Source organism: Mobula birostris, chromosome X, assembly GCF_030028105.1.
Source record: "Mobula birostris isolate sMobBir1 chromosome X, sMobBir1.hap1, whole genome shotgun sequence".
Lineage (NCBI taxonomy): Eukaryota > Metazoa > Chordata > Chondrichthyes > Myliobatiformes > Myliobatidae > Mobula > Mobula birostris.
The window spans coordinates 6,166,555-6,192,151 of record NC_092402.1 but is presented as its reverse complement, the minus strand read 5'-3'; the positions used below and the strand labels follow the sequence as shown (position 1 = coordinate 6,192,151).

Sequence of the window (25,597 nt, the reverse complement as noted above, 5' to 3'; positions counted from 1 at the left end):
TCAGGAAGGAGGTACAGGAGCCTCAGGTCCCACACCACCAGGTTCAGGAACAGTTATTACCCCTCAACCATCAGGAAGGAGGTACAGGAGCCTCAGGTCTCACACCACCAGGTTCAGGAACAGTTATTACCCCTCAACCATCAGGAAGGAGGTACAGGAGCCTCAGGTCTCACACCACCAGGTTCAGGAACAGTTATTACCCCTCAACCATCAGGAAGGAGGTACAGGAGCCTCAGGACCCACACCACCAGGTTCAGGAACAGTTATTGCCCCTCAACCATCAGGAAGGAGGTACAGGAGCCTCAGGACCCACACCACCAGGTTCAGGGACAGTTATTACCCCCTCAACCATAAGGAAGGAGGTACAGGAGCCTCAGGACCCACACCACCAGGTTCAGGAACAGTTATTACCCCTCAACCATCAGGAAGGAGATACAGGAGCCTCAGGACCCACACCACCAGGTTCAGGAACAGTTATTACCCCTCAACCATCAGGAAGGAGGTACAGGAGCTTCAGGGCCCACACCACCAGCTTCAGGAACAGTTATTACCCCTCAACCATCAGGAAGGAGGTACAGGAGCCTCAGGTCCCACACCACCAGGTTCAGGAACAGTTATTACCGCTCAACCATCAGGAAGGAGATAAAGGAGCCTCAGGACCCACACCACCAGGTTCAGGAACAGTTATTACCCCCTCAACCATCAGGAAGGAGGTACAGGAGCTTCAGGGCCCACACCACCAGCTTCAGGAACAGTTATTACCCCTCAACCATCAGGAAGGAGGTACAGGAGCCTCAGGTCCCACACCACCAGGGTCAGGAACAGTTATTACCCCTCAACCACCAGGAAGGAGGTACAGGAGCCTCAGGTCTCACGCCACCAGGTTCAGGAACAGTTATTACCCCTCAACCATCAGGAAGGAGGTACAGGAGCCTCAGGTCTCACACCACCAGGTTCAGGAACAGTTATTACCCCTCGACCATCAGGAAGGAGGTACAGGAGCCTCAGGTCTCACACCACCAGATTCAGGAACAGTTATTACCCCTCAACCATCAGGAAGGAGGTACAGGAGCCGCAGGACCCACACCACCAGCTTCAGGAACAGTTATTACCCCTCAACCATCAGGAAGGAGGTACAGGAGCCTCAGGACCCACACCACCAGCTTCAGGAACAGTTATTACCCCTCAACCATCAGGAAGGAGGTACAGGAGCCTCAGGGCCCACACCACCAGCTTCAGGAACAGTTATTACCCCTCAACCATCAGGAAGGAGGTACGGGAGCCTCAGGTCCCACACCACCAGGTTCAGGAACAGTTATTACCCCTCAACCATCAGGAAGGAGATACAGGAGCCTCAGGTCCCACACCACCAGGTTCAGGAACAGTTATTACCCCTCAACCATCAGGAAGGAGGTACAGAAGTCTCAGGACCCACACCACCAGCTTCAGGAACAGTTATTACCCCTCAACCATCAGGAAGGAGGTACAGGAGTCTCAGGACCCACACCACCAGCTTCAGGAACAGTTATTACCCCCTCAACCATCAGGAAGGAGGTACAGGAGCCTCAGGACCCACACCACCAGGTTCAGGAACAGTTATTACCCCTCAACCATCAGGAAGGAGGTACAGGAGCCTCAGGACCCACACCACCAGGTTCAGGAACAGTTATTACCCCTCAACCATCAGGAAGGAGGTACAGGAGCTTCAGGGCCCACACCACCAGCTTCAGGAACAGTTATTACCCCTCAACCATCAGGAAGGAGGTACAGGAGCCTCAGGTCCCACACCACCAGGTTCAGGAACAGTTATTACCGCCCCAACCATCAGGAAGGAGATACAGGAGCCTCAGGACCCACACCACCAGCTTCAGGAACAGTTATTACCCCTCAACCATCAGGAAGGAGGTACAGGAGCCTCAGGACCCACACCACCAGCTTCAGGAACAGTTATTACCCCTCAACCATCAGGAAGGAGGTACAGGAGCCTCAGGGCCCACACCACCAGGTTCAGGAACAGTTATTACCCCTCAACCATCAGGAAGGAGATACAGGAGCCTCAGGTCCCACACCACCAGGTTCAGGAACAGTTATTACCCCTCAACCATCAGGAAGGAGGTACAGGAGCCTCAGGGCCCACACCACCAGGTTCAGGAACAGTTATTACCCCTCAACCATCAGGAAGGAGATACAGGAGCCTCAGGACCCACACCACCAGCTTCAGGAACAGTTATTACCCCTCAACCATCAGGAAGGAGGTACAGGAGCTTCAGGGCCCACACCACCAGCTACAGGAACAGTTATTACCCCTCAACCATCAGGAAGGAGGTACAGGAGCCTCAGGTCTCACACCACCAGGTTCAGGAACAGTTATTACACCTCAACCATCAGGAAGGAGGTACAGGAGCCTCAGGTCTCACACCACCAGATTCAGGAACAGTTATTACCCCTCAACCATCAGGAAGGAGGTACAGGAGCCGCAGGACCCACACCACCAGCTTCAGGAACAGTTATTACCCCTCAACCATCAGGAAGGAGGTACAGGAGCCTCAGGACCCACACCACCAGCTTCAGGAACAGTTATTACCCCTCAACCATCAGGAAGGAGGTACGGGAGCCTCAGGGCCCACACCACCAGCTTCAGGAACAGTTATTACCCCTCAACCATCAGGAAGGAGGTACGGGAGCCTCAGGTCCCACACCACTAGGTTCAGGAACAGTTATTACCCCTCAACCATCAGGAAGGAGATACAGGAGCCTCAGGTCCCACACCACCAGGTTCAGGAACAGTTATTACCCCTCAACCATCAGGAAGGAGATACAGGAGTCTCAGGACCCACACCACCAGCTTCAGGAACAGTTATTACCCCTCAACCATCAGGAAGGAGGTACAGGAGTCTCAGGACCCACACCACCAGCTTCAGGAACAGTTATTACCCCCTCAACCATCAGGAAGGAGGTACAGGAGCCTCAGGACCCACACCACCAGGTTCAGGAACAGTTATTACCCCTCAACCATCAGGAAGGAGGTACAGGAGCCTCAGGACCCACACCACCAGGTTCAGGAACAGTTATTACCCCTCAACCATCAGGAAGGAGGTATAGGAGCTTCAGGGCCCACACCACCAGCTTCAGGAACAGTTATTACCCCTCAACCATCAGGAAGGAGGTACAGGAGCCTCAGGTCCCACACCACCATGTTCAGGAACAGTTATTACCGCTCAACCATCAGGAAGGAGATACAGGAGCCTCAGGACCCACACCACCAGCTTCAGGAACAGTTATTACCCCTCAACCATCAGGAAGGAGGTACAGGAGCCTCAGGACCCACACCACCAGCTTCAGGAACAGTTATTACCCCTCAACCATCAGGAAGGAGGTACAGGAGCCTCAGGGCCCACACCACCAGGTTCAGGAACAGTTATTACCCCTCAACCATCAGGAAGGAGATACAGGAGCCTCAGGTCCCACACCACCAGGTTCAGGAACAGTTATTACCCCTCAACCATCAGGAAGGAGATACAGGAGCCTCAGGTCCCACACCACCAGCTTCAGGAACAGTTATTACCCCTCAACCATCAGGAAGGAGGTACAGGAGCCTCAGGACCCACACCACCAGCTTCAGGAACAGTTATTACCCCCTCAACCATCAGGAAGGAGGTACAGGAGCTTCAGGGCCCACACCACCAGCTTCAGGAACAGTTATTACCCCTCAACCATCAGGAAGGAGGTACAGGAGCCTCAGGTCCCACACCACCAGGTTCAGGAACAGTTATTACCCCCTCAACCATCAGGAAGGAGGTACAGGAGCCTCAGGTCCCACACCACCAGGTTAGGGACAGTTATTACCCCCTCAACCATCAGGAAGGAGGTACAGGAGCCTCAGGACCCACACCACCAGGTTCAGGGACAGTTATTACCCTTCAACCATCAGGAAGGAGGTACAGGAGCCTCAGGACCCACACCACCAGGTTCAGGGACAGTTATTACCCCCTCAACCATCAGGAAGGAGGTACAGGAGCCTCAGGACCCACACCACCAGGTTCAGGAACAGTTATTACCCCTCAACCATCAGGAAGGAGGTACAGGAGCTTCAGGGCCCACACCACCAGCTTCAGGAACAGTTATTACCCCTCAACCATCAGGAGGAGGTACAGGAGCCTCAGGTCCCACACCACCAGGTTCAGGAGCAGTTATTACCGCTCAACCATCAGAAGGAGATACAGGAGCCTCAGGACCCACACCACCAGGTTCAGGAGCAGTTATTACGCTCAACCATCAGGAAGGAGATACAGGAGCCTCAGGACCCAAACCACCAGGTTCAGGAGCAGTTATTACCCCTCAACCATCAGGAAGGAGGTACAGGAGCCTCAGGTCCCACACCACCAGGTTCTGGAACAGTTATTACCCCTCAACCATCAGGAAGGAGGTACAGGAGCCTCAGGTCCCACACACCAGGTTCAGGAACAGTTATTACCCCTCAACCATCAGGAAGGAGGTACAGGAGCCTCAGGTCTCACACCACAGCTTCAGGAACAGTTATTACCCCTCAACCATCAGGAAGGAGGTACAGGAGCCTCAGGTCTCACACCACCAGCTTCAGGAACAGTTATTACCCCTCAACCATCAGGAAGGAGGTACAGGAGCCTCAGGACCCACACCACCAGCTTCAGGAACAGTTATTACCCCTCAACCATCAGGAAGGAGGTACAGGAGCCTCAGGACCCACACCACCAGCTTCAGGAACAGTTATTACCCCTCAACCATCAGGAAGGAGGTACAGGAGCTTCAGGGCCCACACCACCAGCTTCAGGAACAGTTATTACCCCTCAACCATCAGGAAGGAGGTACAGGAGCCTCAGGTCCCACACCACCAGGTTCAGGAACAGTTATTACCCCTCAACCATCAGGAAGGAGATACAGGAGCCTCAGGACCCACACCACCAGCTTCAGGAACAGTTATTACCCTCAACCATCAGGAAGGAGGTACAGGAGCCTCAGGGCCCACACCACCAGCTTCACGAACAGTTATTACCCTCAACCATCAGGAAGGAGGTACAGGAGCCTCAGGTCCCACACCACCAGGTTCAGGAACAGTTATTACCCCCTCAACCATCAGGAAGGAGGTACAGGAGCCTCAGGACCCACACCACCAGGTTCAGGAACAGTTATTACCCCCTCAACCATCAGGAAGGATGTACAGGAGCCTCAGGTCTCACACCACCAGGTTCAGGAACAGTTATTACCCCTCAACCATCAGGAAGGAGGTACAGGAGCCTCAGGACCCACACCACCAGGTTCAGGAACAGTTATTACCCCTCAACCATCAGGAAGGAGGTACAGGAGCCTCAGGGCCCACACCACCAGGTTCAGGAACAGTTATTACCCCTCAACCATCAGGAAGGAGGTACAGGAGCCTCAGGGCCCACACCACCAGGTTCAGGAACAGTTATTACCCCTCAACCATCAGGAAGGAGGTACAGGAGCCTCAGGGCCCACACCACCAGGTTCAGGAACAGTTATTACCCCTCAACCATCAGGAAGGAGGTACAGGAGCCTCAGGGCCCACACCACCAGGTTCAGGAACAGTTATTACCCCTCAACCATCAGGAAGGAGGTACAGCAGCCTCAGGACCCACACCACCAGGTTCAGGAACAGTTATTACCCCCTCAACCATCAGGAAGGAGGCACAGGAGCCTCAGGACCCACACCACCAGGTTCAGGAACAGTTATTACCCCTCAACCATCAGGAAGGAGGTACAGCAGCCTCAGGACCGACACCACCAGGTTCAGGAACAGTTATTACCCCTCAACCATCAGGAAGGAGGTACAGGAGCCTCAGGACCGACACCACCAGGTTCAGGAACAGTTATTACCCCGCAACCATCAGGAAGGAGGTACAGGAGCCTCAGGACCGACACCACCAGGTTCAGGAACAGTTATTACCCCTCAACCATCAGGAAGGAGGTACAGGAGCCTCAGGACCGACACCACCAGGTTCAGGAACAGTTATTACCCCTCAACCATCAGGAAGGAGGTACAGGAGCCTCAGGACCGACACCACCAGGTTCAGGAACAGGTATTACCCCCTCAACCATCAGGAAGGAGGTACAGGAGCCTCAGGACCCACACCACCAGGTTCAGGAACAGTTATTACCCCTCAACCATCAGGAAGGAGGTACAAGAGCCTCAGGACCGACACCACCAGGTTCAGGAACAGTTATTACCCCTCAACCATCAGGAAGGAGGTACAGGAGCCTCAGGACCCACAACACCAGGTTCAGGAACAGTTATTACCCCCTCAACCATCAGGAAGGAGGTACAGGAGCTTCAGGGCCCACACCACCAGCTTCAGGAACAGTTAATACCCCTCAACCATCAGGAAGGAGGTACAGGAGCCTCAGGTCCCACACCACCAGGTTCAGGAACAGTTATTACCCCTCAACCATCAGGAAGGAGGTACAGGAGCCTCAGGTCTCACACCACCAGGTTCAGGAACAGTTATTACCCCTCAACCATCAGGAAGGAGGTACAGGAGCCTCAGGTCTCACACCACCAGGTTCAGGAACAGTTATTACCCCTCAACCATCAGGAAGGAGGTACAGGAGCCTCAGGACCCACACCACCAGGTTCAGGAACAGTTATTGCCCCTCAACCATCAGGAAGGAGGTACAGGAGCCTCAGGACCCACACCACCAGGTTCAGGGACAGTTATTACCCCCTCAACCATAAGGAAGGAGGTACAGGAGCCTCAGGACCCACACCACCAGGTTCAGGAACAGTTATTACCCCTCAACCATCAGGAAGGAGATACAGGAGCCTCAGGACCCACACCACCAGGTTCAGGAACAGTTATTACCCCTCAACCATCAGGAAGGAGGTACAGGAGCTTCAGGGCCCACACCACCAGCTTCAGGAACAGTTATTACCCCTCAACCATCAGGAAGGAGGTACAGGAGCCTCAGGTCCCACACCACCAGGTTCAGGAACAGTTATTACCGCTCAACCATCAGGAAGGAGATAAAGGAGCCTCAGGACCCACACCACCAGGTTCAGGAACAGTTATTACCCCCTCAACCATCAGGAAGGAGGTACAGGAGCTTCAGGGCCCACACCACCAGCTTCAGGAACAGTTATTACCCCTCAACCATCAGGAAGGAGGTACAGGAGCCTCAGGTCCCACACCACCAGGTTCAGGAACAGTTATTACCCCTCAACCACCAGGAAGGAGGTACAGGAGCCTCAGGTCTCACGCCACCAGGTTCAGGAACAGTTATTACCCCTCAACCACCAGGAAGGAGGTACAGGAGCCTCAGGTCTCACGCCACCAGGTTCAGGAACAGTTATTACCCCTCAACCATCAGGAAGGAGGTACAGGAGCCTCAGGTCTCACACCACCAGGTTCAGGAACAGTTATTACCCCTCGACCATCAGGAAGGAGGTACAGGAGCCTCAGGTCTCACACCACCAGATTCAGGAACAGTTATTACCCCTCAACCATCAGGAAGGAGGTACAGGAGCCGCAGGACCCACACCACCAGCTTCAGGAACAGTTATTACCCCTCAACCATCAGGAAGGAGGTACAGGAGCCTCAGGACCCACACCACCAGCTTCAGGAACAGTTATTACCCCTCAACCATCAGGAAGGAGGTACAGGAGCCTCAGGGCCCACACCACCAGCTTCAGGAACAGTTATTACCCCTCAACCATCAGGAAGGAGGTACGGGAGCCTCAGGTCCCACACCACCAGGTTCAGGAACAGTTATTACCCCTCAACCATCAGGAAGGAGATACAGGAGCCTCAGGTCCCACACCACCAGGTTCAGGAACAGTTATTACCCCTCAACCATCAGGAAGGAGGTACAGAAGTCTCAGGACCCACACCACCAGCTTCAGGAACAGTTATTACCCCTCAACCATCAGGAAGGAGGTACAGGAGTCTCAGGACCCACACCACCAGCTTCAGGAACAGTTATTACCCCCTCAACCATCAGGAAGGAGGTACAGGAGCCTCAGGACCCACACCACCAGGTTCAGGAACAGTTATTACCCCTCAACCATCAGGAAGGAGGTACAGGAGCCTCAGGACCCACACCACCAGCTTCAGGAACAGTTATTACCCCTCAACCATCAGGAAGGAGGTACAGGAGCTTCAGGGCCCACACCACCAGCTTCAGGAACAGTTATTACCCCTCAACCATCAGGAAGGAGGTACAGGAGCCTCAGGTCCCACACCACCAGGTTCAGGAACAGTTATTACCGCTCAACCATCAGGAAGGAGATACAGGAGCCTCAGGACCCACACCACCAGCTTCAGGAACAGTTATTACCCCTCAACCATCAGGAAGGAGGTACAGGAGCCTCAGGACCCACACCACCAGCTTCAGGAACAGTTATTACCCCTCAACCATCAGGAAGGAGGTACAGGAGCCTCAGGGCCCACACCACCAGGTTCAGGAACAGTTATTACCCCTCAACCATCAGGAAGGAGATACAGGAGCCTCAGGTCCCACACCACCAGGTTCAGGAACAGTTATTACCCCTCAACCATCAGGAAGGAGATACAGGAGCCTCAGGTCCCACACCACCAGCTTCAGGAACAGTTATTACCCCTCAACCATCAGGAAGGAGGTACAGGAGCCTCAGGACCCACACCACCAGCTTCAGGAACAGTTATTACCCCCTCAACCATCAGGAAGGAGGTACAGGAGCTTCAGGGCCCACACCACCAGCTTCAGGAACAGTTATTACCCCTCAACCATCAGGAAGGAGGTACAGGAGCCTCAGGTCCCACACCACCAGGTTCAGGAACAGTTATTACCCCCTCAACCATCAGGAAGGAGGTACAGGAGCCTCAGGTCCCACACCACCAGGTTCAGGGACAGTTATTACCCTTCAACCATCAGGAAGGAGGTACAGGAGCCTCAGGACCCACACCACCAGGTTCAGGGACAGTTATTACCCCCTCAACCATCAGGAAGGAGGTACAGGAGCCTCAGGACCCACACCACCAGCTTCAGGAACAGTTATTACCCCTCAACCATCAGGAAGGAGGTACAGGAGCTTCAGGGCCCACACCACCAGCTTCAGGAACAGTTATTACCCCTCAACCATCAGGAAGGAGGTACAGGAGCCTCAGGTCCCACACCACCAGGTTCAGGAACAGTTATTACCGCTCAACCATCAGGAAGGAGATACAGGAGCCTCAGGACCCACACCACCAGGTTCAGGAGCAGTTATTACCGCTCAACCATCAGGAAGGAGATACAGGAGCCTCAGGACCCACACCACCAGGTTCAGGAGCAGTTATTACCCCCTCAACCATCAGGAAGGAGGTACAGGAGCCTCAGGTCCCACACCACCAGGTTCAGGAACAGTTATTACCCCTCAACCATCAGGAAGGAGGTACAGGAGCCTCAGGTCCCACACCACCAGGTTCAGGAACAGTTATTACCCCTCAACCATCAGGAAGGAGGTACAGGAGCCTCAGGTCTTACACCACCAGGTTCAGGAACAGTTATTACCCCTCAACCATCAGGAAGGAGGTACAGGAGCCTCAGGTCTCACACCACCAGCTTCAGGAACAGTTATTACCCTCAACCATCAGGAAGGAGGTACAGGAGCCTCAGGACCCACACCACCAGCTTCAGGAACAGTTATTACCCCTCAACCATCAGGAAGGAGGTACAGGAGCCTCAGTACCCACACCACCAGCTTCAGGAACAGTTATTACCCCTCAACCATCAGGAAGGAGGTACAGGAGCTTCAGGGCCCACACCACCAGCTTCAGGAACAGTTATTACCCCTCAACCATCAGGAAGGAGGTACAGGAGCCTCAGGTCCCACACCACCAGGTTCAGGAACAGTTATTACCCCTCAACCATCAGGAAGGAGATACAGGAGCCTCAGGACCCACACCACCAGCTTCAGGAACAGTTATTACCCCTCAACCATCAGGAAGGAGGTACAGGAGCCTCAGGGCCCACACCACCAGCTTCAGGAACAGTTATTACCCCTCAACCATCAGGAAGGAGGTACAGGAGCCTCAGGTCCCACACCACCAGGTTCAGGAACAGTTATTACCCCCTCAACCATCAGGAAGGACGTACAGGAGCCTCAGGACCCACACCACCAGGTTCAGGAACAGTTATTACCCCCTCAACCATCAGGAAGGACGTACAGGAGCCTCAGGTCTCACACCACCAGGTTCAGGAACAGTTATTACCCCTCAACCATCAGGAAGGAGGTACAGGAGCCTCAGGACCCACACCACCAGGTTCAGGAACAGTTATTACCCCTCAACCATCAGGAAGGAGGTACAGGAGCCTCAGGGCCCACACCACCAGGTTCAGGAACAGTTATTACCCTTCAACCATCAGGAAGGAGGTACAGGAGCCTCAGGGCCCACACCACCAGGTTCAGGAACAGTTATTACCCCTCAACCATCAGGAAGGAGGTACAGGAGCCTCAGGGCCCACACCACCAGGTTCAGGAACAGTTATTACCCCTCAACCATCAGGAAGGAGGTACAGCAGCCTCAGGACCCACACCACAAGGTTCAGGAACAGTTATTACCCCCTCAACCATCAGGAAGGAGGCACAGGAGCCTCAGGACCCACACCACCAGCTTCAGGAACAGTTATTACCCCTCAACCATCAGGAAGGAGGTACAGCAGCCTCAGGACCGACACCACCAGGTTCAGGAACAGTTATTACCCCTCAACCATCAGGAAGGAGGTACAGGAGCCTCAGGACCGACACCACCAGGTTCAGGAACAGTTATTACCCCTCAACCATCAGGAAGGAAGTACAGGAGCCTCAGGACCGACACCACCAGGTTCAGGAACAGTTATTACCCCTCAACCATCAGGAAGGAGGTACAGGAGCCTCAGGACCCACACCACCAGGTTCAGGAACAGTTATTACCCCTCAACCATCAGGAAGGAGGTACAGGAGCCTCAGGACCGACACCACCAGGTTCAGGAACAGTTATTACCCCTCAACCATCAGGAAGGAGGTACAGGAGCCTCAGGACCCACACCACCAGGTTCAGGAACAGTTATTACCCCCTGAACCATCAGGAAGGAGGTACAGGAGCCTCAGGACCCACACCACCAGGTTCAGGAACAGTTATTACCCCTCAACCATCAGGAAGGAGGTACAAGAGCCTCAGGACCGACACCACCAGGTTCAGGAACAGTTATTACCCCTCAACCATCAGGAAGGAGGTACAGGAGCCTCAGGACCCACAACACCAGGTTCAGGAACAGTTATTACCCCCTCAACCATCAGGAAGGAGGTACAGGAGCCTCAGGACCCACACCACCAGGTTCAGGAACAGTTATTACCCCTCAACCATCAGGGAGGAGGTACAGGAGCCTCAGGACCCACACCACCAGGTTCAGGAACAGTTATTACCCCTCAACCATCAGGAAGGAGGTACAGGAGCCTCAGGACCCACACCACCAGGTTCAGGAACAGTTATTACCCCTCAACCATCAGGAAGGAGGTACAAGAGCCTCAGGACCCACACCACCAGGTTCAGGAACAGTTATTACCGCTCAACCATCAGGAAGGAGGTACAGGAGCCTCAGGACCCACACCACCAGGTTCAGGAACAGTTATTACCCCTCAACCATTAGGAAGGAGGTACAGGAGCCTCAGGGCCCACACCACCAGGTTCAGGAACAGTTATTACCCCTCAACCATCAGGAAGGAGGTACAGGAGCATCAGGGCCCACACCACCAGGTTCAGGAACAGTTATTACCCCTCAACCATCAGGAAGGAGGTACAGGAGCCTCAGGTCCCACACCACCAGGTTCAGGAACAGTTATTACCCCTCAACCATCAGGAAGGAGGTACAGCAGCCTCAGGACCCACACCACCAGGTTCAGGAACAGTTATTACCCCCTCAACCATCAGGAAGGAGGCACAGGAGCCTCAGGACCCACACCACCAGGTTCAGGAACAGTTATTACCCCTCAACCATCAGGAAGGAGGTACAGCAGCCTCAGGACCGACACCACCAGGTTCAGGAACAGTTATTACCCCTCAACCATCAGGAAGGAGGTACAGGAGCCTCAGGACAGACACCACCAGGTTCAGGAACAGTTATTACCCCTCAACCATCAGGAAGGAGGTACAGGAGCCTCAGGACCCACACCACCAGGTTCAGGAACAGTTATTACCCCTCAACCATCAGGAAGGAGGTACAAGAGCCTCAGGACCGACACCACCAGGTTCAGGAACAGTTATTACCCCTCAACCATCAGGAAGGAGGTACAGGAGCCTCAGGACCCACACCACCAGGTTCAGGAACAGTTATTACCCCTCAACCATCAGGAAGGAGGTACAAGAGCCTCAGGACCGACACCACCAGGTTCAGGAACAGTTATTACCCCTCAACCATCAGGAAGGAGGTACAGGAGCCTCAGGACCCACAACACCAGGTTCAGGAACAGTTATTACCCCTCAAGCATCAGGAAGGAGGTACAGGAGCCTCAGGACCCACACCACCAGGTTCAGGAACAGTTATTACCCTTCAACCATCAAGAAGGAGGTCCAGGAGCCTGAGGACCCACACCACCAGGTTCAGGAACAGTTATCACCCCTCAACCATCAGGAAGGAGGTACTGGAGCCTCATGACCCACACTACCAGGTTCAGGAACAGTTATTACCCCCCAACCATCAGGAAGGAGGTACAGGAGCCTCAGGACCCACACCACCAGGTTCAGGAACAGTTATTACCCCCCAACCATCAGGAAGGAGGTACAGGAGCCTCAGGTCCCACACCACCAGGTTCAGGAACAGTTATTACCCCTCAACCATCAGGAAGGAGGTACAGGAGCCTCAGGACCCACAACACCAGGTTCAGGAAGGAGGTACAGGAGCCTCAGGTCCCACACCACCAGGTTCAGGAACAGTTATTACCCCTCAACCATCAGGAAGGAGGTACAGGAGCCTCAGGACCCACAACACCAGGTTCAGGAACAGTTATTACCCCTCAAGCATCAGGAAGGAGGTACAGGAGCCTCAGGACCCCACACCACCAGGTTCAGGAACAGTTATTACCCTTCAACCATCAAGAAGGAGGTCCAGGAGCCTGAGGACCCACACCACCAGGTTCAGGAACAGTTATCACCCCTCAACCATCAGGAAGGAGGTACTGGAGCCTCATGACCCACACTACCAGGTTCAGGAACAGTTATTACCCCCCAACCATCAGGAAGGAGGTACAGGAGCCTCAGGACCCACACCACCAGGTTCAGGAACAGTTATTACCCCCCAACCATCAGGAAGGAGGTACAGGAGCCTCAGGTCCCACACCACCAGGTTCAGGAACAGTTATTACCCCTCAACCATCAGGAAGGAGGTACAGGAGCCTCAGGACCCACACCACCAGGTTCAGGAACAGTTATTACCCCTCAACCATCAGGAAGGAGGTACAGGAGCCTCAGGTCGCACACCACCAGGTTCAGGAACAGTTATTACCCCTCAAGCATCAGGAAGGAGGTACAGGAGCCTCAGGTCTCACACCACCAGCTTCAGGAACAGTTATTACTTCTCAACGATCAGGAAAGAGGTACAGGAGCCTCAGAACTCACACCACCAGGTTCAGGAACAGTTATTACTGCTCAACCATCAGGAAGGAGGTACAGGAGCCTCAGGACCCACACCACCAGGCTCAGGAACAGTTATTACCCCGCAACCATCAGGAAGGAGGTACAGGAGCCTCAGGACCCACACCACCAGGTTCAGGAACAGTTATTACCCCCTCAACCATCAGGAAGGAGGTACAGGAGCCTCAGGACCCACACCACTATGTTCAGGAACAGTTATTACCCCTCAATCATCAGGAAGGAGGTACAGGAGCCTCAGGACCCACACCAGCAGGTTCAGGAACAGTTATTACCCCTCAATCATGGGTATCCAGTGCCCGGGTCGTTGAGTTGGCTTCGACGGGAGGGTGACCGCGTTGGCAGGAAGGAAGCCCTGAGATCTCAGGGGGCTGCGGGGCTCCAGGAGGTAATCACAGCAGGACAGAGCAAGGCTGATGAAGAGCTTCAGGGATGGGATCCCTAACCACAACGTGCAGAAAGTGCTGGACGTGCTCAGCAGGTCGGGCAGCATCGAGGGAGCGGAATAAACCCTGCAGTCGAAGTTTCTGACCGGGACCCTTTCTTTTCCCTGTCCTGGCGATGCCCGAAACGCAGACTGTTTATTCCTCTCCACAGATGCTGCCCGACCTGCTGAGTTCCTCCAGCATTTTGTGTGTGTGTGCATGTGTGTGTGAGCTGCTCAGAACGGGGATCTCCTATCGAAGATCGCTGGTGGACACAGGAACAGAATGAGGCCATTCGGCCCACTCAGTCTGCTCTGCTGTTCTATGCTGTCAGTTCTGGGGTCAGGGTGACATACTTGGGACAGCGAGGCGAGAGGCGTCTCAGCAAGAGAAGGTTGGAGCAGGGAAGGGACTGTGAAACCTCCACGGCACAGATTGCAAAGATGTAACGTTCCCCTGGGGCATTTCCAGATCGGTTTGATCCCCCTTTGACCGTCCCCGGATAGGGACCATAAGACCGTGAGACATAGGAACAGAAATAGGCCATTCAGCCCATCGAGCCTGCTCTGCCATTCCATCATGGCTGATTTATTATCCCTCTCAACCCCATTCTCCTGCCTTCTCCCCGTAACCTTTCACACTCTGACTAATCAAGAACCTTGCCTTAAATATACCCAATGACCTGGCCTCCACTGCTGTCTGTGGCAATGAATTCCACAGATTCACCACACAACAGCTGAAAGGGCACTCCTTTTCATCTTTGTTCTAGAGGGACGTCCCTCTAATCTGCTACTCTGGTCCTAGACTCCCCCACTATAGGAAACATCCTCTCCACATCCACTCTATCTGTGTCCTCTGGTCCTAGACTCCCCCACTATAGGAAACATCCTCTCCACATCCACTCTATCTGTGTCCTCTGGTCCTAGACTCCCCCACTATGGGAAACATCCTCTCCACATCCACTCTATCTGTGTCCTCTGGTCCTAGACTCCCCCACTATAGGAAACATCCTCTCCACATCCACTCTATCTGTATCCTCTGGTCCCAGACTCCCCCACTATAGGAAACATCCTCTCCACATCCACTCTATCTGTGTCCTCTGGTCCTAGACTCCCCCACTATAGGAAACATCCTCTCCACATCCACTCTATCTGTGTCCTCTGGTCCTAGACTCCGCCACTATAGGAAACATCCTCTCCACATCCACTCTATCTGTGTCCTCTGGGTCCTAGACTCCCCCACTATAGGAAACATCCTCTCCACATCCACTCTATCCGTGCCCTCTGGTCCTAGACTCCTTCACTATAGGAAACATCCTCTCCACATCCACTCTATCTGTGCCCTCTGGTCCTAGACTCCCCCACTATAGGAAACATCCTCTCCACATCCACTCTATCTGTGTCCTCTGGTCTGAGACTCCCCCACTATAGGAGACATCCTCTCCACATCCACTTTATCTGTGCCCTCTGGTCTGAGACTCCCTCACTATAGTAAACATCCTCTCCACATCCACTCTATCTGTGCCCTCTGGTCCTAGACTCCCCCACTATAGGAAACATCCTCTCCACATCCACTCTATCCGTGCCCTCTGGTCCTAGACTCCTCCACTATAGGAAACATCCTCTCCACATCCACTCTATCTGTGTCCTCTGGTCCTAGACTCCCCCACTATAAGAAACATCCTCTCCACATCCACTCTATCTGTGTCCTCTGGTCCTAGACTCCCCCACTATAGGAAACATCCTCTCCACATCCACTCTATCTGTGTCCTCTGGTCCTAGACTCCCCCACTATAGGAAACATCCTCTCCACATCCACTCTATCTGTGTCCTCTGGTCCTAGACTCCCCCACTATGGAAACATCCTCTCCACATCCACTCTATCTGTGTCCTCTGGTCCTAGACTCCCCCACTATAGGAAACATCCTCTCCACATCCACTCTATCTGTGTCCTCTGGTCCTAGACTCCGCCACTATAGGAAACATCCTCTCCACATCCACTCTATCTGTGTCCTCTGGTCCTAGACTCCCCCACTATAGGAAACATCCTCTCCACATCCACTCTATCCGTGCCCTCTGGTCCTAGACTCCTTCACTATAGGAAACATCCTCTCCACATCCACTCTATCTGTGCCCTCTGGTCCTAGACTCCCCCACTATAGGAAACATCCTCTCCACATCCACTCTATCTGTGTCCTCTGGTCTGAGACTCCCCCACTATAGGAGACATCCTCTCCACATCCACTCTATCTGTGCCCTCTGTCTGAGACTCCTCACTATAGAAAACATCCTCTCCACATCCACTCTATCTGTGCCCTCTGGTCCTAGACTCCCCCACTATAGGAAACATCCTCTCCACATCCACTCTATCCGTGCCCCTCTGGTCCTAGACTCCTCCACTATAGGAAACATCCTCTCCACATCCACTCTATCTGTGTCCTCTGGTCCTAGACTCCCCCACTATAGGAAACATCCTCTCCACATCCACTCTATCTGTGTCCTCTGGTCCTAGACTCCCCCACTATAAGAAACATCCTCTCCACATCCACTCTATCTGTGTCCTCTGGTCCTAGACTCCCCCACTATAGGAAACATCCTCTCCACATCCACTCTATCTGTGTCCTCTGGTCCCTAGACTCCCCCACTATGGGAAACATCCTCTCCACATCCACTCTATCTGTGTCCTCTGGTCCTAGACTCCCCCACTATAGGAAACATCCTCTCCACATCCACTCTATCTGTGTCCTCTGGGTCCTAGGACTCCGCCACTATAGGAAACATCCTCTCCACATCCACTCTATCTGTGTCCTCTGGTCCTAGACTCCCCCACTATAGGAAACATCCTCTCCACATCCACTCTATCCGTGCCCTCTGGTCCTAGACTCCTTCACTATAGGAAACATCCTCTCCACATCCACTCTATCTGTGCCCTCTGGTCCTAGACTCCCCCCACTATAGGAAACATCCTCTCCACATCCACTCTATCTGTGTCCTCTGGTCTGAGACTCCCCCACTATAGAGACATCCTCTCCACATCCACTCTATCTGTGCCCTCTGGTCTGAGACTCCCTCACTATAGAAAACATCCTCTCCACATCCACTCTATCTGTGCCCTCTGGTCCTAGACTCCCCCACTATAGGAAACATCCTCTCCACATCCACTCTATCCGTGCCCTCTGGTCCTAGACTCCTCCACTATAGGAAACATCCTCTCCACATCCACTCTATCTGTGTCCTCTGGTCCTAGACTCCCCCACTATAGGAAACATCCTCTCCACATCCACTCTATCTGTGTCCTCTGGTCCTAGACTCCCCCACTATAAGAAACATCCTCTCCACATCCACTCTATCTGTGTCCTCTGGTCCTAGACTCCCCCACTATAGGAAACATCCTCTCCACATCCACTCTATCTGTGTCCTCTGGTCTGAGACTCCCCCACTATAGGAGACATCCTCTCCACATCCACTCTATCTGTGCCCTCTGGTCTGAGACTCCCCTCACTATAGAAAACATCCTCTCCACATCCACTCTATCTGTGCCCTCTGGTCCTAGACTCCCCCACTATAGGAAACATCCTCTCCACATCCACTCTATCCGTGCCCTCTGGTCCTAGACTCCTCCACTATAGGAAACATCCTCTCCACATCCACTCTATCTGTGTCCTCTGGTCCTAGACTCCCCCACTATAGGAAACATCCTCTCCACATCCACTCTATCTGTGTCCTCTGGTCCTAGACTCCCCCACTATAAGAAACATCCTCTCCACATCCACTCTATCTGTGTCCTCTGGTCCTAGACTCCCCCACTATAGGAAACATCCTCTCCACATCCACTCTATCTGTGTCCTCTGGTCCTAGACTCCCCCACTATGGGAAACATCCTCTCCACATCCACTCTATCTGTGTCCTCTGGTCCTAGACTCCCCCACTATAGGAAACATCCTCTCCACATCCACTCTATCTGTGTCCTCTGGTCCTAGACTCCGCCACTATAGGAAACATCCTCTCCACATCCACTCTATCTGTGTCCTCTGGTCCTAGACTCCCCCACTATAGGAAAACATCCTCTCCACATCCACTCTATCCGTGCCCTCTGGTCCTAGACTCCTTCACTATAGGAAACATCCTCTCCACATCCACTCTATCTGTGCCCTCTGGTCCTAGACTCCCCCACTATAGGAAACATCCTCTCCACATCCACTCTATCTGTGTCCTCTGGTCTGAGACTCCCCCACTATAGGAGACATCCTCTCCACATCCACTCTATCTGTGCCCTCTGGTCTGAGACTCCCTCACTATAGAAAACATCCCTCTCCACATCCACTCTATCTGTGCCCTCTGGTCCTAGACTCCCCCACTATAGGAAACATCCTCTCCACATCCACTCTATCCGTGCCCTCTGGTCCTAGACTCCTCCACTATAGGAAACATCCTCTCCACATCCACTCTATCTGTGTCCTCTGGTCCTAGACTCCCCCACTATAGGAAACATCCTCTCCACATCCACTCTATCTGTGTCCTCTGGTCCTAGACTCCCCCACTATAAGAAACATCCTCTCCACATCCACTCTATCTGTGTCACTCTGGTCCTAGACTCCCCCACTATAGGAAACATTCCTCTCCACATCCACTCTATCTGTGTCCTCTGGTCCTAGACTCCCCCACTATAGGAAATCATCCTCTCCACATCCACTCTATCTGTGTCCTCTGGTCCTAGACTCCCCCACTATAGGAAAACATCCTCTCCACATCCACTCTATCCGTGCCCTCTGGTCCTAGACTCCTCCACTATAGGAAACATCCTCTCCACATCCACTCTATCTGTGCCCTCTGGTCCTAGGACTCCCCCACTATAGGAAACATCCTCTCCACATCCACTCTATCTGTGTCCTCTGGTCTGAGACTCCCTCACTATAGAAAACATCCTCTCCACATCCACTCTATCTGTGCCTCTGGTCCTAGACTCCCCCACTATAGGAAACATCCTCTCCACATCCACTCTATCTGTGCCCTCTGGTCCTAGACTCCCCACACTATAGGAAACATCCTCTCCACATCCACTCTATCCGTGCCCTCTGGTCCTAGACTCCTCCACTATAGGAAACATCCTCTCCACATCCACTCTATCTGTGCCCTCTGGTCCTAGACTCCCCCACTATAGGAAACATCCTCTCCACATCCACTCTATCTGTGTCCTCTGGTCTGAGACTCCCTCACTATAGAAAACATCCTCTCCACATCCACTCTATCTGTGCCCTCTGGTCCTAGACTCCCCCACTATAGGAAACACCCTTTCCACATCCACTCTATCTGTGTCCTCTGGTCCTAGACTCCCCCACTATAGGAAACAATCCTCTCCACATCCACTCTATCTGTGTCCTCTGGTCCTAGACTCCCCCACTATAGGAAACACCCTCTCCACATCCACTCTATCTGTGTCCTCTGGTCCCCCACTATAGGAAACATCCTCTCCACATCCACTCTATCTGTGTCCTCTGGTCCTAGACTCCCCCCACTATAGGAAACATCCTCTCCACATCCACTCTATCTGTGTCCTCTGGTCCTAGACTCCCCCACTATAGGAAACATCCTCTCCACATCCATTCTATCTGTGTCCTCTGGTCCTAGACTCCCCCACCAAGGAGATATTCTCTGTCGTTCTTTGCTTTCCCCCAAATCCCATCCAAATCAATGGATGGTTGAAGTACACAGATCCTATGGTCATTCCCTCTCAGTCTCGTGCACCGTGAGGTGTGGCGAGTGAGTTTTAACCCAACTACATCACATTGGACACCTTGCGTCAGATTCTACGGTCAGGCCAAGAATCATCAACTCCTTGAGCTTTCCGCCCACCAACTGACTTTGGACGCCGAGGATGAAGGTCTTTCCTTTTCTTTTTATTCTGGTTGGATATGCAGGGTGGAAGAGGACACTGTGCTTGTTGACGACTCAACGTCAGTAAGTCAAAAGGGCTGACTGAGGACTTCAAGAAGGGTAACATGAGGGGACATGAACCAATCCTCATAGGGGGACCAGAAACAGAGAGAGAGAGAGTGAAATTTCATGTTTCCTGGGTGTCGAATTGTCTGAGGACCTAACCTGGTCCCAACCAGTTGATGCAGTTACAGAGAAGGCAAAACAGCGGTTATTTTTCACTGGGAGTTTCGGGAGATTTGGCTTGTCACCTAAAACTTCTACAGAGCATTCTGACTGGCTGCATCACTGTCTGGTATGTGGGGTTGGGAGAGGGCGCTACAGCACAGGATCAAAAGAAGCTACAGGAAGTTGTAGACTTAAGTCAGCTCCATCTTGGCACCAATCTCCATAGTATCCAATGCATCGTCAGGGAGCGATGCCTCAGAAAGGTGGCGTCCAACATTAAGGACCCCCACCACCCAGGACGTGCCCTCTTCTCATTGCTACCATCAGGGAGGAGGTCCAGGGAGCCTGAAGACACACACTCAATGATTCAGGAACAGCTTCTTCCCCTCTGCCATCAGGGAGGAGGTACAGGGAGTCTGAAGACACACATTCAACGATTCAGGAACAGCTTCTTCCCCTCTGCCATCAGGGAGGAGGTACAGGAGCCTGAAGACACACACTCGACGATTCAGGAACAGCTCCTTCCCCTCCGCCATCAGATTTCTGAATGGACATTGAACCCATGAACACCACCTCACTGTTAAAAAATATATTATTTCTGTTTTTGCACAATTTTAAATCTATTGAATATATTTATCCTGTGATTGATTTACTTATTTATTTTTTCTTCTTCTATATTATTGTGTATTGCATTGAACTGCTGCTGCTAAGTTAACAAATTTCATGACATGGCAGGCAGTGAAGAAAGCTAATACATTGCTGGCCTTCATAACAAGGGGAGTTGAGTATAGGAGCAAAGAGGCCCTTCTGCAGCTGTACAGGGGCCTGGTGAGACCACACCTGGAGGACTGTGTGCAGTTTTGGTCTCCAAATTTGAGGAAGGCATTCTTGCTATTGAGGAAGTGCAGCGTAGGTTCACAAGGTTAATTCCCGGGATGGCGGGACTGTCATATGTCGAAAGATTGGAGCGACTGGGGTTGTATACACTGGAATTTAGAAGGATGAGAGGGGATCCGATTGAAACATATAAGATTATTAAGGGATTGGACACGTTGGAGGCAGGGAGCATGTTCCCGATGTTGGGGGAGTCCAGAACCAGAGGCCACAGTTTAAGAATAAGGGGTGGACTATTTAGAACGGAGTTGAGGAAAAACTTTTCCACACAGAGGGTTGTGGATCTGTGGAATGCTCTGCCTCAGAAGGCAGTGGAGGCCAAGTCTCTGGATTCTTTCAAGAAAGAGATGGATAGAGCTCTTAACGATAGCGGAGTGAAGGGATATGGGGAGAAGGCAGGAAAAAGGGTACTGATTGTGGATGATCAGCCATGATCACAGTGAATGGCGGTGCTGGCTCAAAGGCCGAATGGCCTACTCCTGCACCTATTGTCTATTGTCTATTGACACATGCCGCCAATAATAAACCTGATTCTAAATTCTCCTGGCCCAGCCCAACAGCCCACGGACTTCACCCCAGCCTAAACCACGGGACAATTCACAATGACCAATTGACCTGCCGACCCGTACGCCTTTGGACTGTGGGAGGAAACCAGAGCACCCAGAGGAAACCTGCATGCTCTCACGGGTAGGCTCATACAGATTTGCTTACTGCAGAGGTCCAGAATTGAACCCCAGACTCCGACGCCCCGAGCTGTGACGGCATCGTTGGCCTGGACAAGGGAGGTGGGCGGGGGTTGGGGGGGAGGGAGGGGATGCTCTCGAATAACCCGCCCCTCCGTTCCGGCGCGCGGCTGCCTCGAGGCAGACCAGCCGGTGTCTCACTCACTACTTCCTCGAGATGCGCAGGTCCTTCTGGTAGCTTTTCATGGCGCCCTCCACGTCTCCCAGCTCAACCTGGGCGTTTCCGATGGTGTTGTACAGGTGGGTGAGGAACTCCACCTTGCTGGGGACCTCCCTCGTCGTCCACCCTCTCAGCGTGTCCAGAAGCTCGGTGGCCATCCGCATGCACTCGCTGGCCCGGCCGTCAGCAAACACTGTGCAGGCAGAGAGCAAAGGTGAGTCCAGTCTCACATTAACCCCTTTGCTGGGGCATATTCCGGATGGAGTTGGGGTGGACAGCAAATATTAACTTCAACCACCAATTTTCAGTTCTTTTTCTTTTCCTCTTCCTCCCTCCCTTCCTCCCCCTCCCTCCCCTCCCTTTCTCCCTCTCCCCTTCACTCTTTCCCTCCTCTCCTCTCTCCCCTTTCCCTCCCTCTTTCTCCCCTTTCCCTCCCTCTCTCTTTCCTTCCCCTTTCTCTCCCTCCCTCCCCTCTCTATCCCTCTCTTCTTTCTCTTCCCCCCACCTCTATCTCTCTCCCCCTCCCTCCCTCTCCTTCCCTCACTCTCTCCCCGTCTCTCTCCCTCCCTTTTAAGGTTCGACACCACTGTTGTAACGTGTGGTTATTTGAGTTACTATCGCCTTCCTATCAGCTTGAACCAGTCTGGCCATTCTCCTCTGATCTCTCTCGTTAACAGGGCATTTTTGTCCTGCAGAACTGCTGCTCACCGAATGCTTTTTTTTCATTTTTTGTACCATTCTCTGTAAACTCCAGAGACTGCTGTGTGTGAAAATCCCAGGAGATCAGCAGTTTCTGAGATACTCAAACCACCCCATCTGGCACCAACAACCATTCCACGGTCAAAGTCACTTAAGATCACATTTCTTCCCCGTTCTGCTGTTTGGTCTGAACAACAGCTGAACTTCTTGACCGTGTCTGCATGCTCTAACGCATTGAGCTGCTGCCAATGTCATTGATCATAGAACATAGACATCTACAGCACATTACAGGCCCTTCGGCCCACAATGTTGTGCCAATCGTGTAACTTACTCTAGAAACTGCCTAGAATTTCCCTGCTGAATAGTCCTCTATTTTTCTAAGCCCCCTGTACCTATCTAAGAGTCTCTTAAAAGACCCTATCGTATCCGCCCCCACCACTGCCACTGGCAACCCATTCCACGCACTCACCACCCTTTGTGTGAAAAACTTACCCCTGACATCTCCTCTGTACCTACTCCCCAGCACCTTAAAACTGTGCCCTCTCGTGCCAGCCATTTCAGCCCTGGGGAAAAGCCTCTGACTATCCACACGATCAATGCCTCTCATCATCTCATACACCTCTATCAGGTCACCTCTCATCCTCCATCACTACAAGGAGAAAAGGCCGAGTTCACTCAACCTGTTGTCACAAGGCTCACCCTCCGATCCAGGCAATGTCCTTGTAAACCTCCTCTGCGCTCTCTCTATAGCATCCACATCCTTGATTGTCTGATTAGATATTTGCATTAACAAGCAGGTGTTTCCCTCCTCCCATCAAAAGCTCTTACGCCTGATTCAAGGATACCTTCTGCCCTGCTGTTACCAGACCTTCCAATGGTCCTCTTGTCCGCAAAAGATGGCCCCTCCATCTCGCAGCCTGTGCGCCTTACTGTCTCTGCGCACTGCACTTTTGCCATAACTGTAACTGTTCATTTTGTTTTTCCCCTTCCACCACCTCGGAGAACTGCCTGTGCTTTTCATGGAATCTGCACACAGGCGACACTGATAAACCCATAACCGGCAGCAAATGTCCCAGTACCGGGGGGACGGTGCGGAGGAAACTAACTACATTGGTGGGACCGCCTCATCATGTGCCTCCGCTCTGTCCGCAAAGAGCCGGCCATCTTAATTTCTATCGACACACATAAAAAAGTTGCTGGTGAACGCAGCAGGCCAGGCAGCATCTCTAGGAAGAGGTACAGTCGACGTTTCGGGCTGAGACCCTTCGTCAGGACTAACTGAAGGAAAAGCTAGTAAGAGATTTGAAAGTTGGAGGGGGAGGGGGAGATCCAAAATGATAGGAGAAGACAGGAGGGGGAGGGATGGAGCCAAGAGCTGGAAAGGGGATATGAGAGGATCATGGTACAGGAGGTCCAGGGAGAAGGAAAAGGGAGTGGGGGGGAAAAACCCAGAGGATGGGCAAGGGGTATAGTCAGAGGGACAGAGGGAGAAAAAGGAGAGAGAGAGAGAAAGAATGTGTGTATATAAATAAATAACAGATGGGGTACGAGGGGGAGGTGGGCATTAGCGGAAGTTTGAGAAGTCAATGCTGATGCCATCAGGTTGGAGGCTACCCAGACGGAATATGTCATCTCCCAGTGGCCACATATTTTAATTCCATGTCCCATTCCATTTCTGACATGTCTATCCACGGCCTCCTCTACTGTAAAGATGAAGCCACACTCAGGTTGGAGGAACAACACCTTATATTCCGTCTGGGTAGCCTCCAACCTGATGGCATGAACATTGACTTCTCTAACTTCCGCTAATGCCCCACCTCCCCTCATACCCCATCCGTTATTTATTTATATACACACATTCTTTCTCTCTCTCCTTTTTCTCCCTCTGTCCCTCTGACCCCTTGCCCATCCTCTGGGTTTCCGCCCCCTCCACCTTTTCCTTCTCCCCGGGCCTCCTGTCTCGTGATCCTCCCATATCCCTTTTGCCAATCACCTGTCCAGCTCTTGGCTCCATCCCTCCCCCTCCTGTCTTCTCCTATCATTTTAGATCTCCCCCTCCCCGTCCCCCTTTCAAATCTCTTACTAGCTCTTCCTTCAGTTAGTCCTGACAAAGGGTCTCAGCCCGAAACGTCGACTGTACCTCTTCCTAGAGATGCTGCCTGGCCCGCTGTGTTCACCAGCAACTTTTACGTGTGTTGCTTGAAATTCCAGCATCTGCAGGTTTCCTCATGTTTGCAATCTCAATTTCTATCGCCGTTCCCCTATCCTGCCACGGTGGGGCCACCCCCAGGGTGAGGAGCAACGCCTCACGTTCCGTCTGGGCAGCCTCCAACCCTGATGGCGTGAACGTCGATTTCTCCCAACTTCAGGTAAATTATCTCCCTTCCCCTTTCTCTCTTCTCCAGTTCTCCGTCTGCCCTCTTGCCTGCCCCCGCGCAGTGCCTTCCCTTTTCTGTGCGTTTGGGGAAGGCTGATAGAACGGTGTAGAGAGGGGGGTTAATACGCTGCTAACTCTGCTGATACTGTGATGGGGCAGAGCAGAGGGGAACCCGCGCGTCCGTCATTCCACAAATAGCCAATAGGGGGCGCCCTGACGAGCTGCATCACCGCCCGGTTCGGACACTGGACTGCGGAGGGCAGGAATTCTCCACAACGGGGAGTCAGAACTGCCCAACGCATTACTGTCACGGACATAGACGCAGAAAGGTGCCGGTAAAGGGCCAGTAACATCATGAAGGATGCTCACCGACTGTCTGTCCCACTCCCATCGGGGAGGAGGCTACGCAGCATCCACGCCAGGACCACCAGACTCAAAAACAGTGACTCTCGCCCAAGCAGTGAGGCTGATCAACACCTCCACCCACTGACCCACCCCTCCACACCCCCAATCACCCACTGACCCACCCCTCCACACCCTCAATCACCCACCGACCCACC

The 25,597-nt window shown here is 52.9% G+C and overlaps 1 protein-coding gene across 7 annotated transcripts in view; it reads right to left on the bottom strand.

The window, feature by feature from the left end:
* Nucleotides 1–25,597, bottom strand: part of odad4 (outer dynein arm docking complex subunit 4) — a 137,846-nt gene that overhangs the window by 76,059 nt on the left and 36,190 nt on the right. For all 7 annotated transcript variants that reach the window (XM_072248815.1, XM_072248816.1, XM_072248809.1 and 4 more), the window contains one exon: nt 21,947–22,154. In XM_072248815.1, the coding sequence (XP_072104916.1) occupies nt 21,947–22,154 (208 nt within the window). The remainder of the gene's footprint in view (nt 1–21,946; nt 22,155–25,597) is intronic.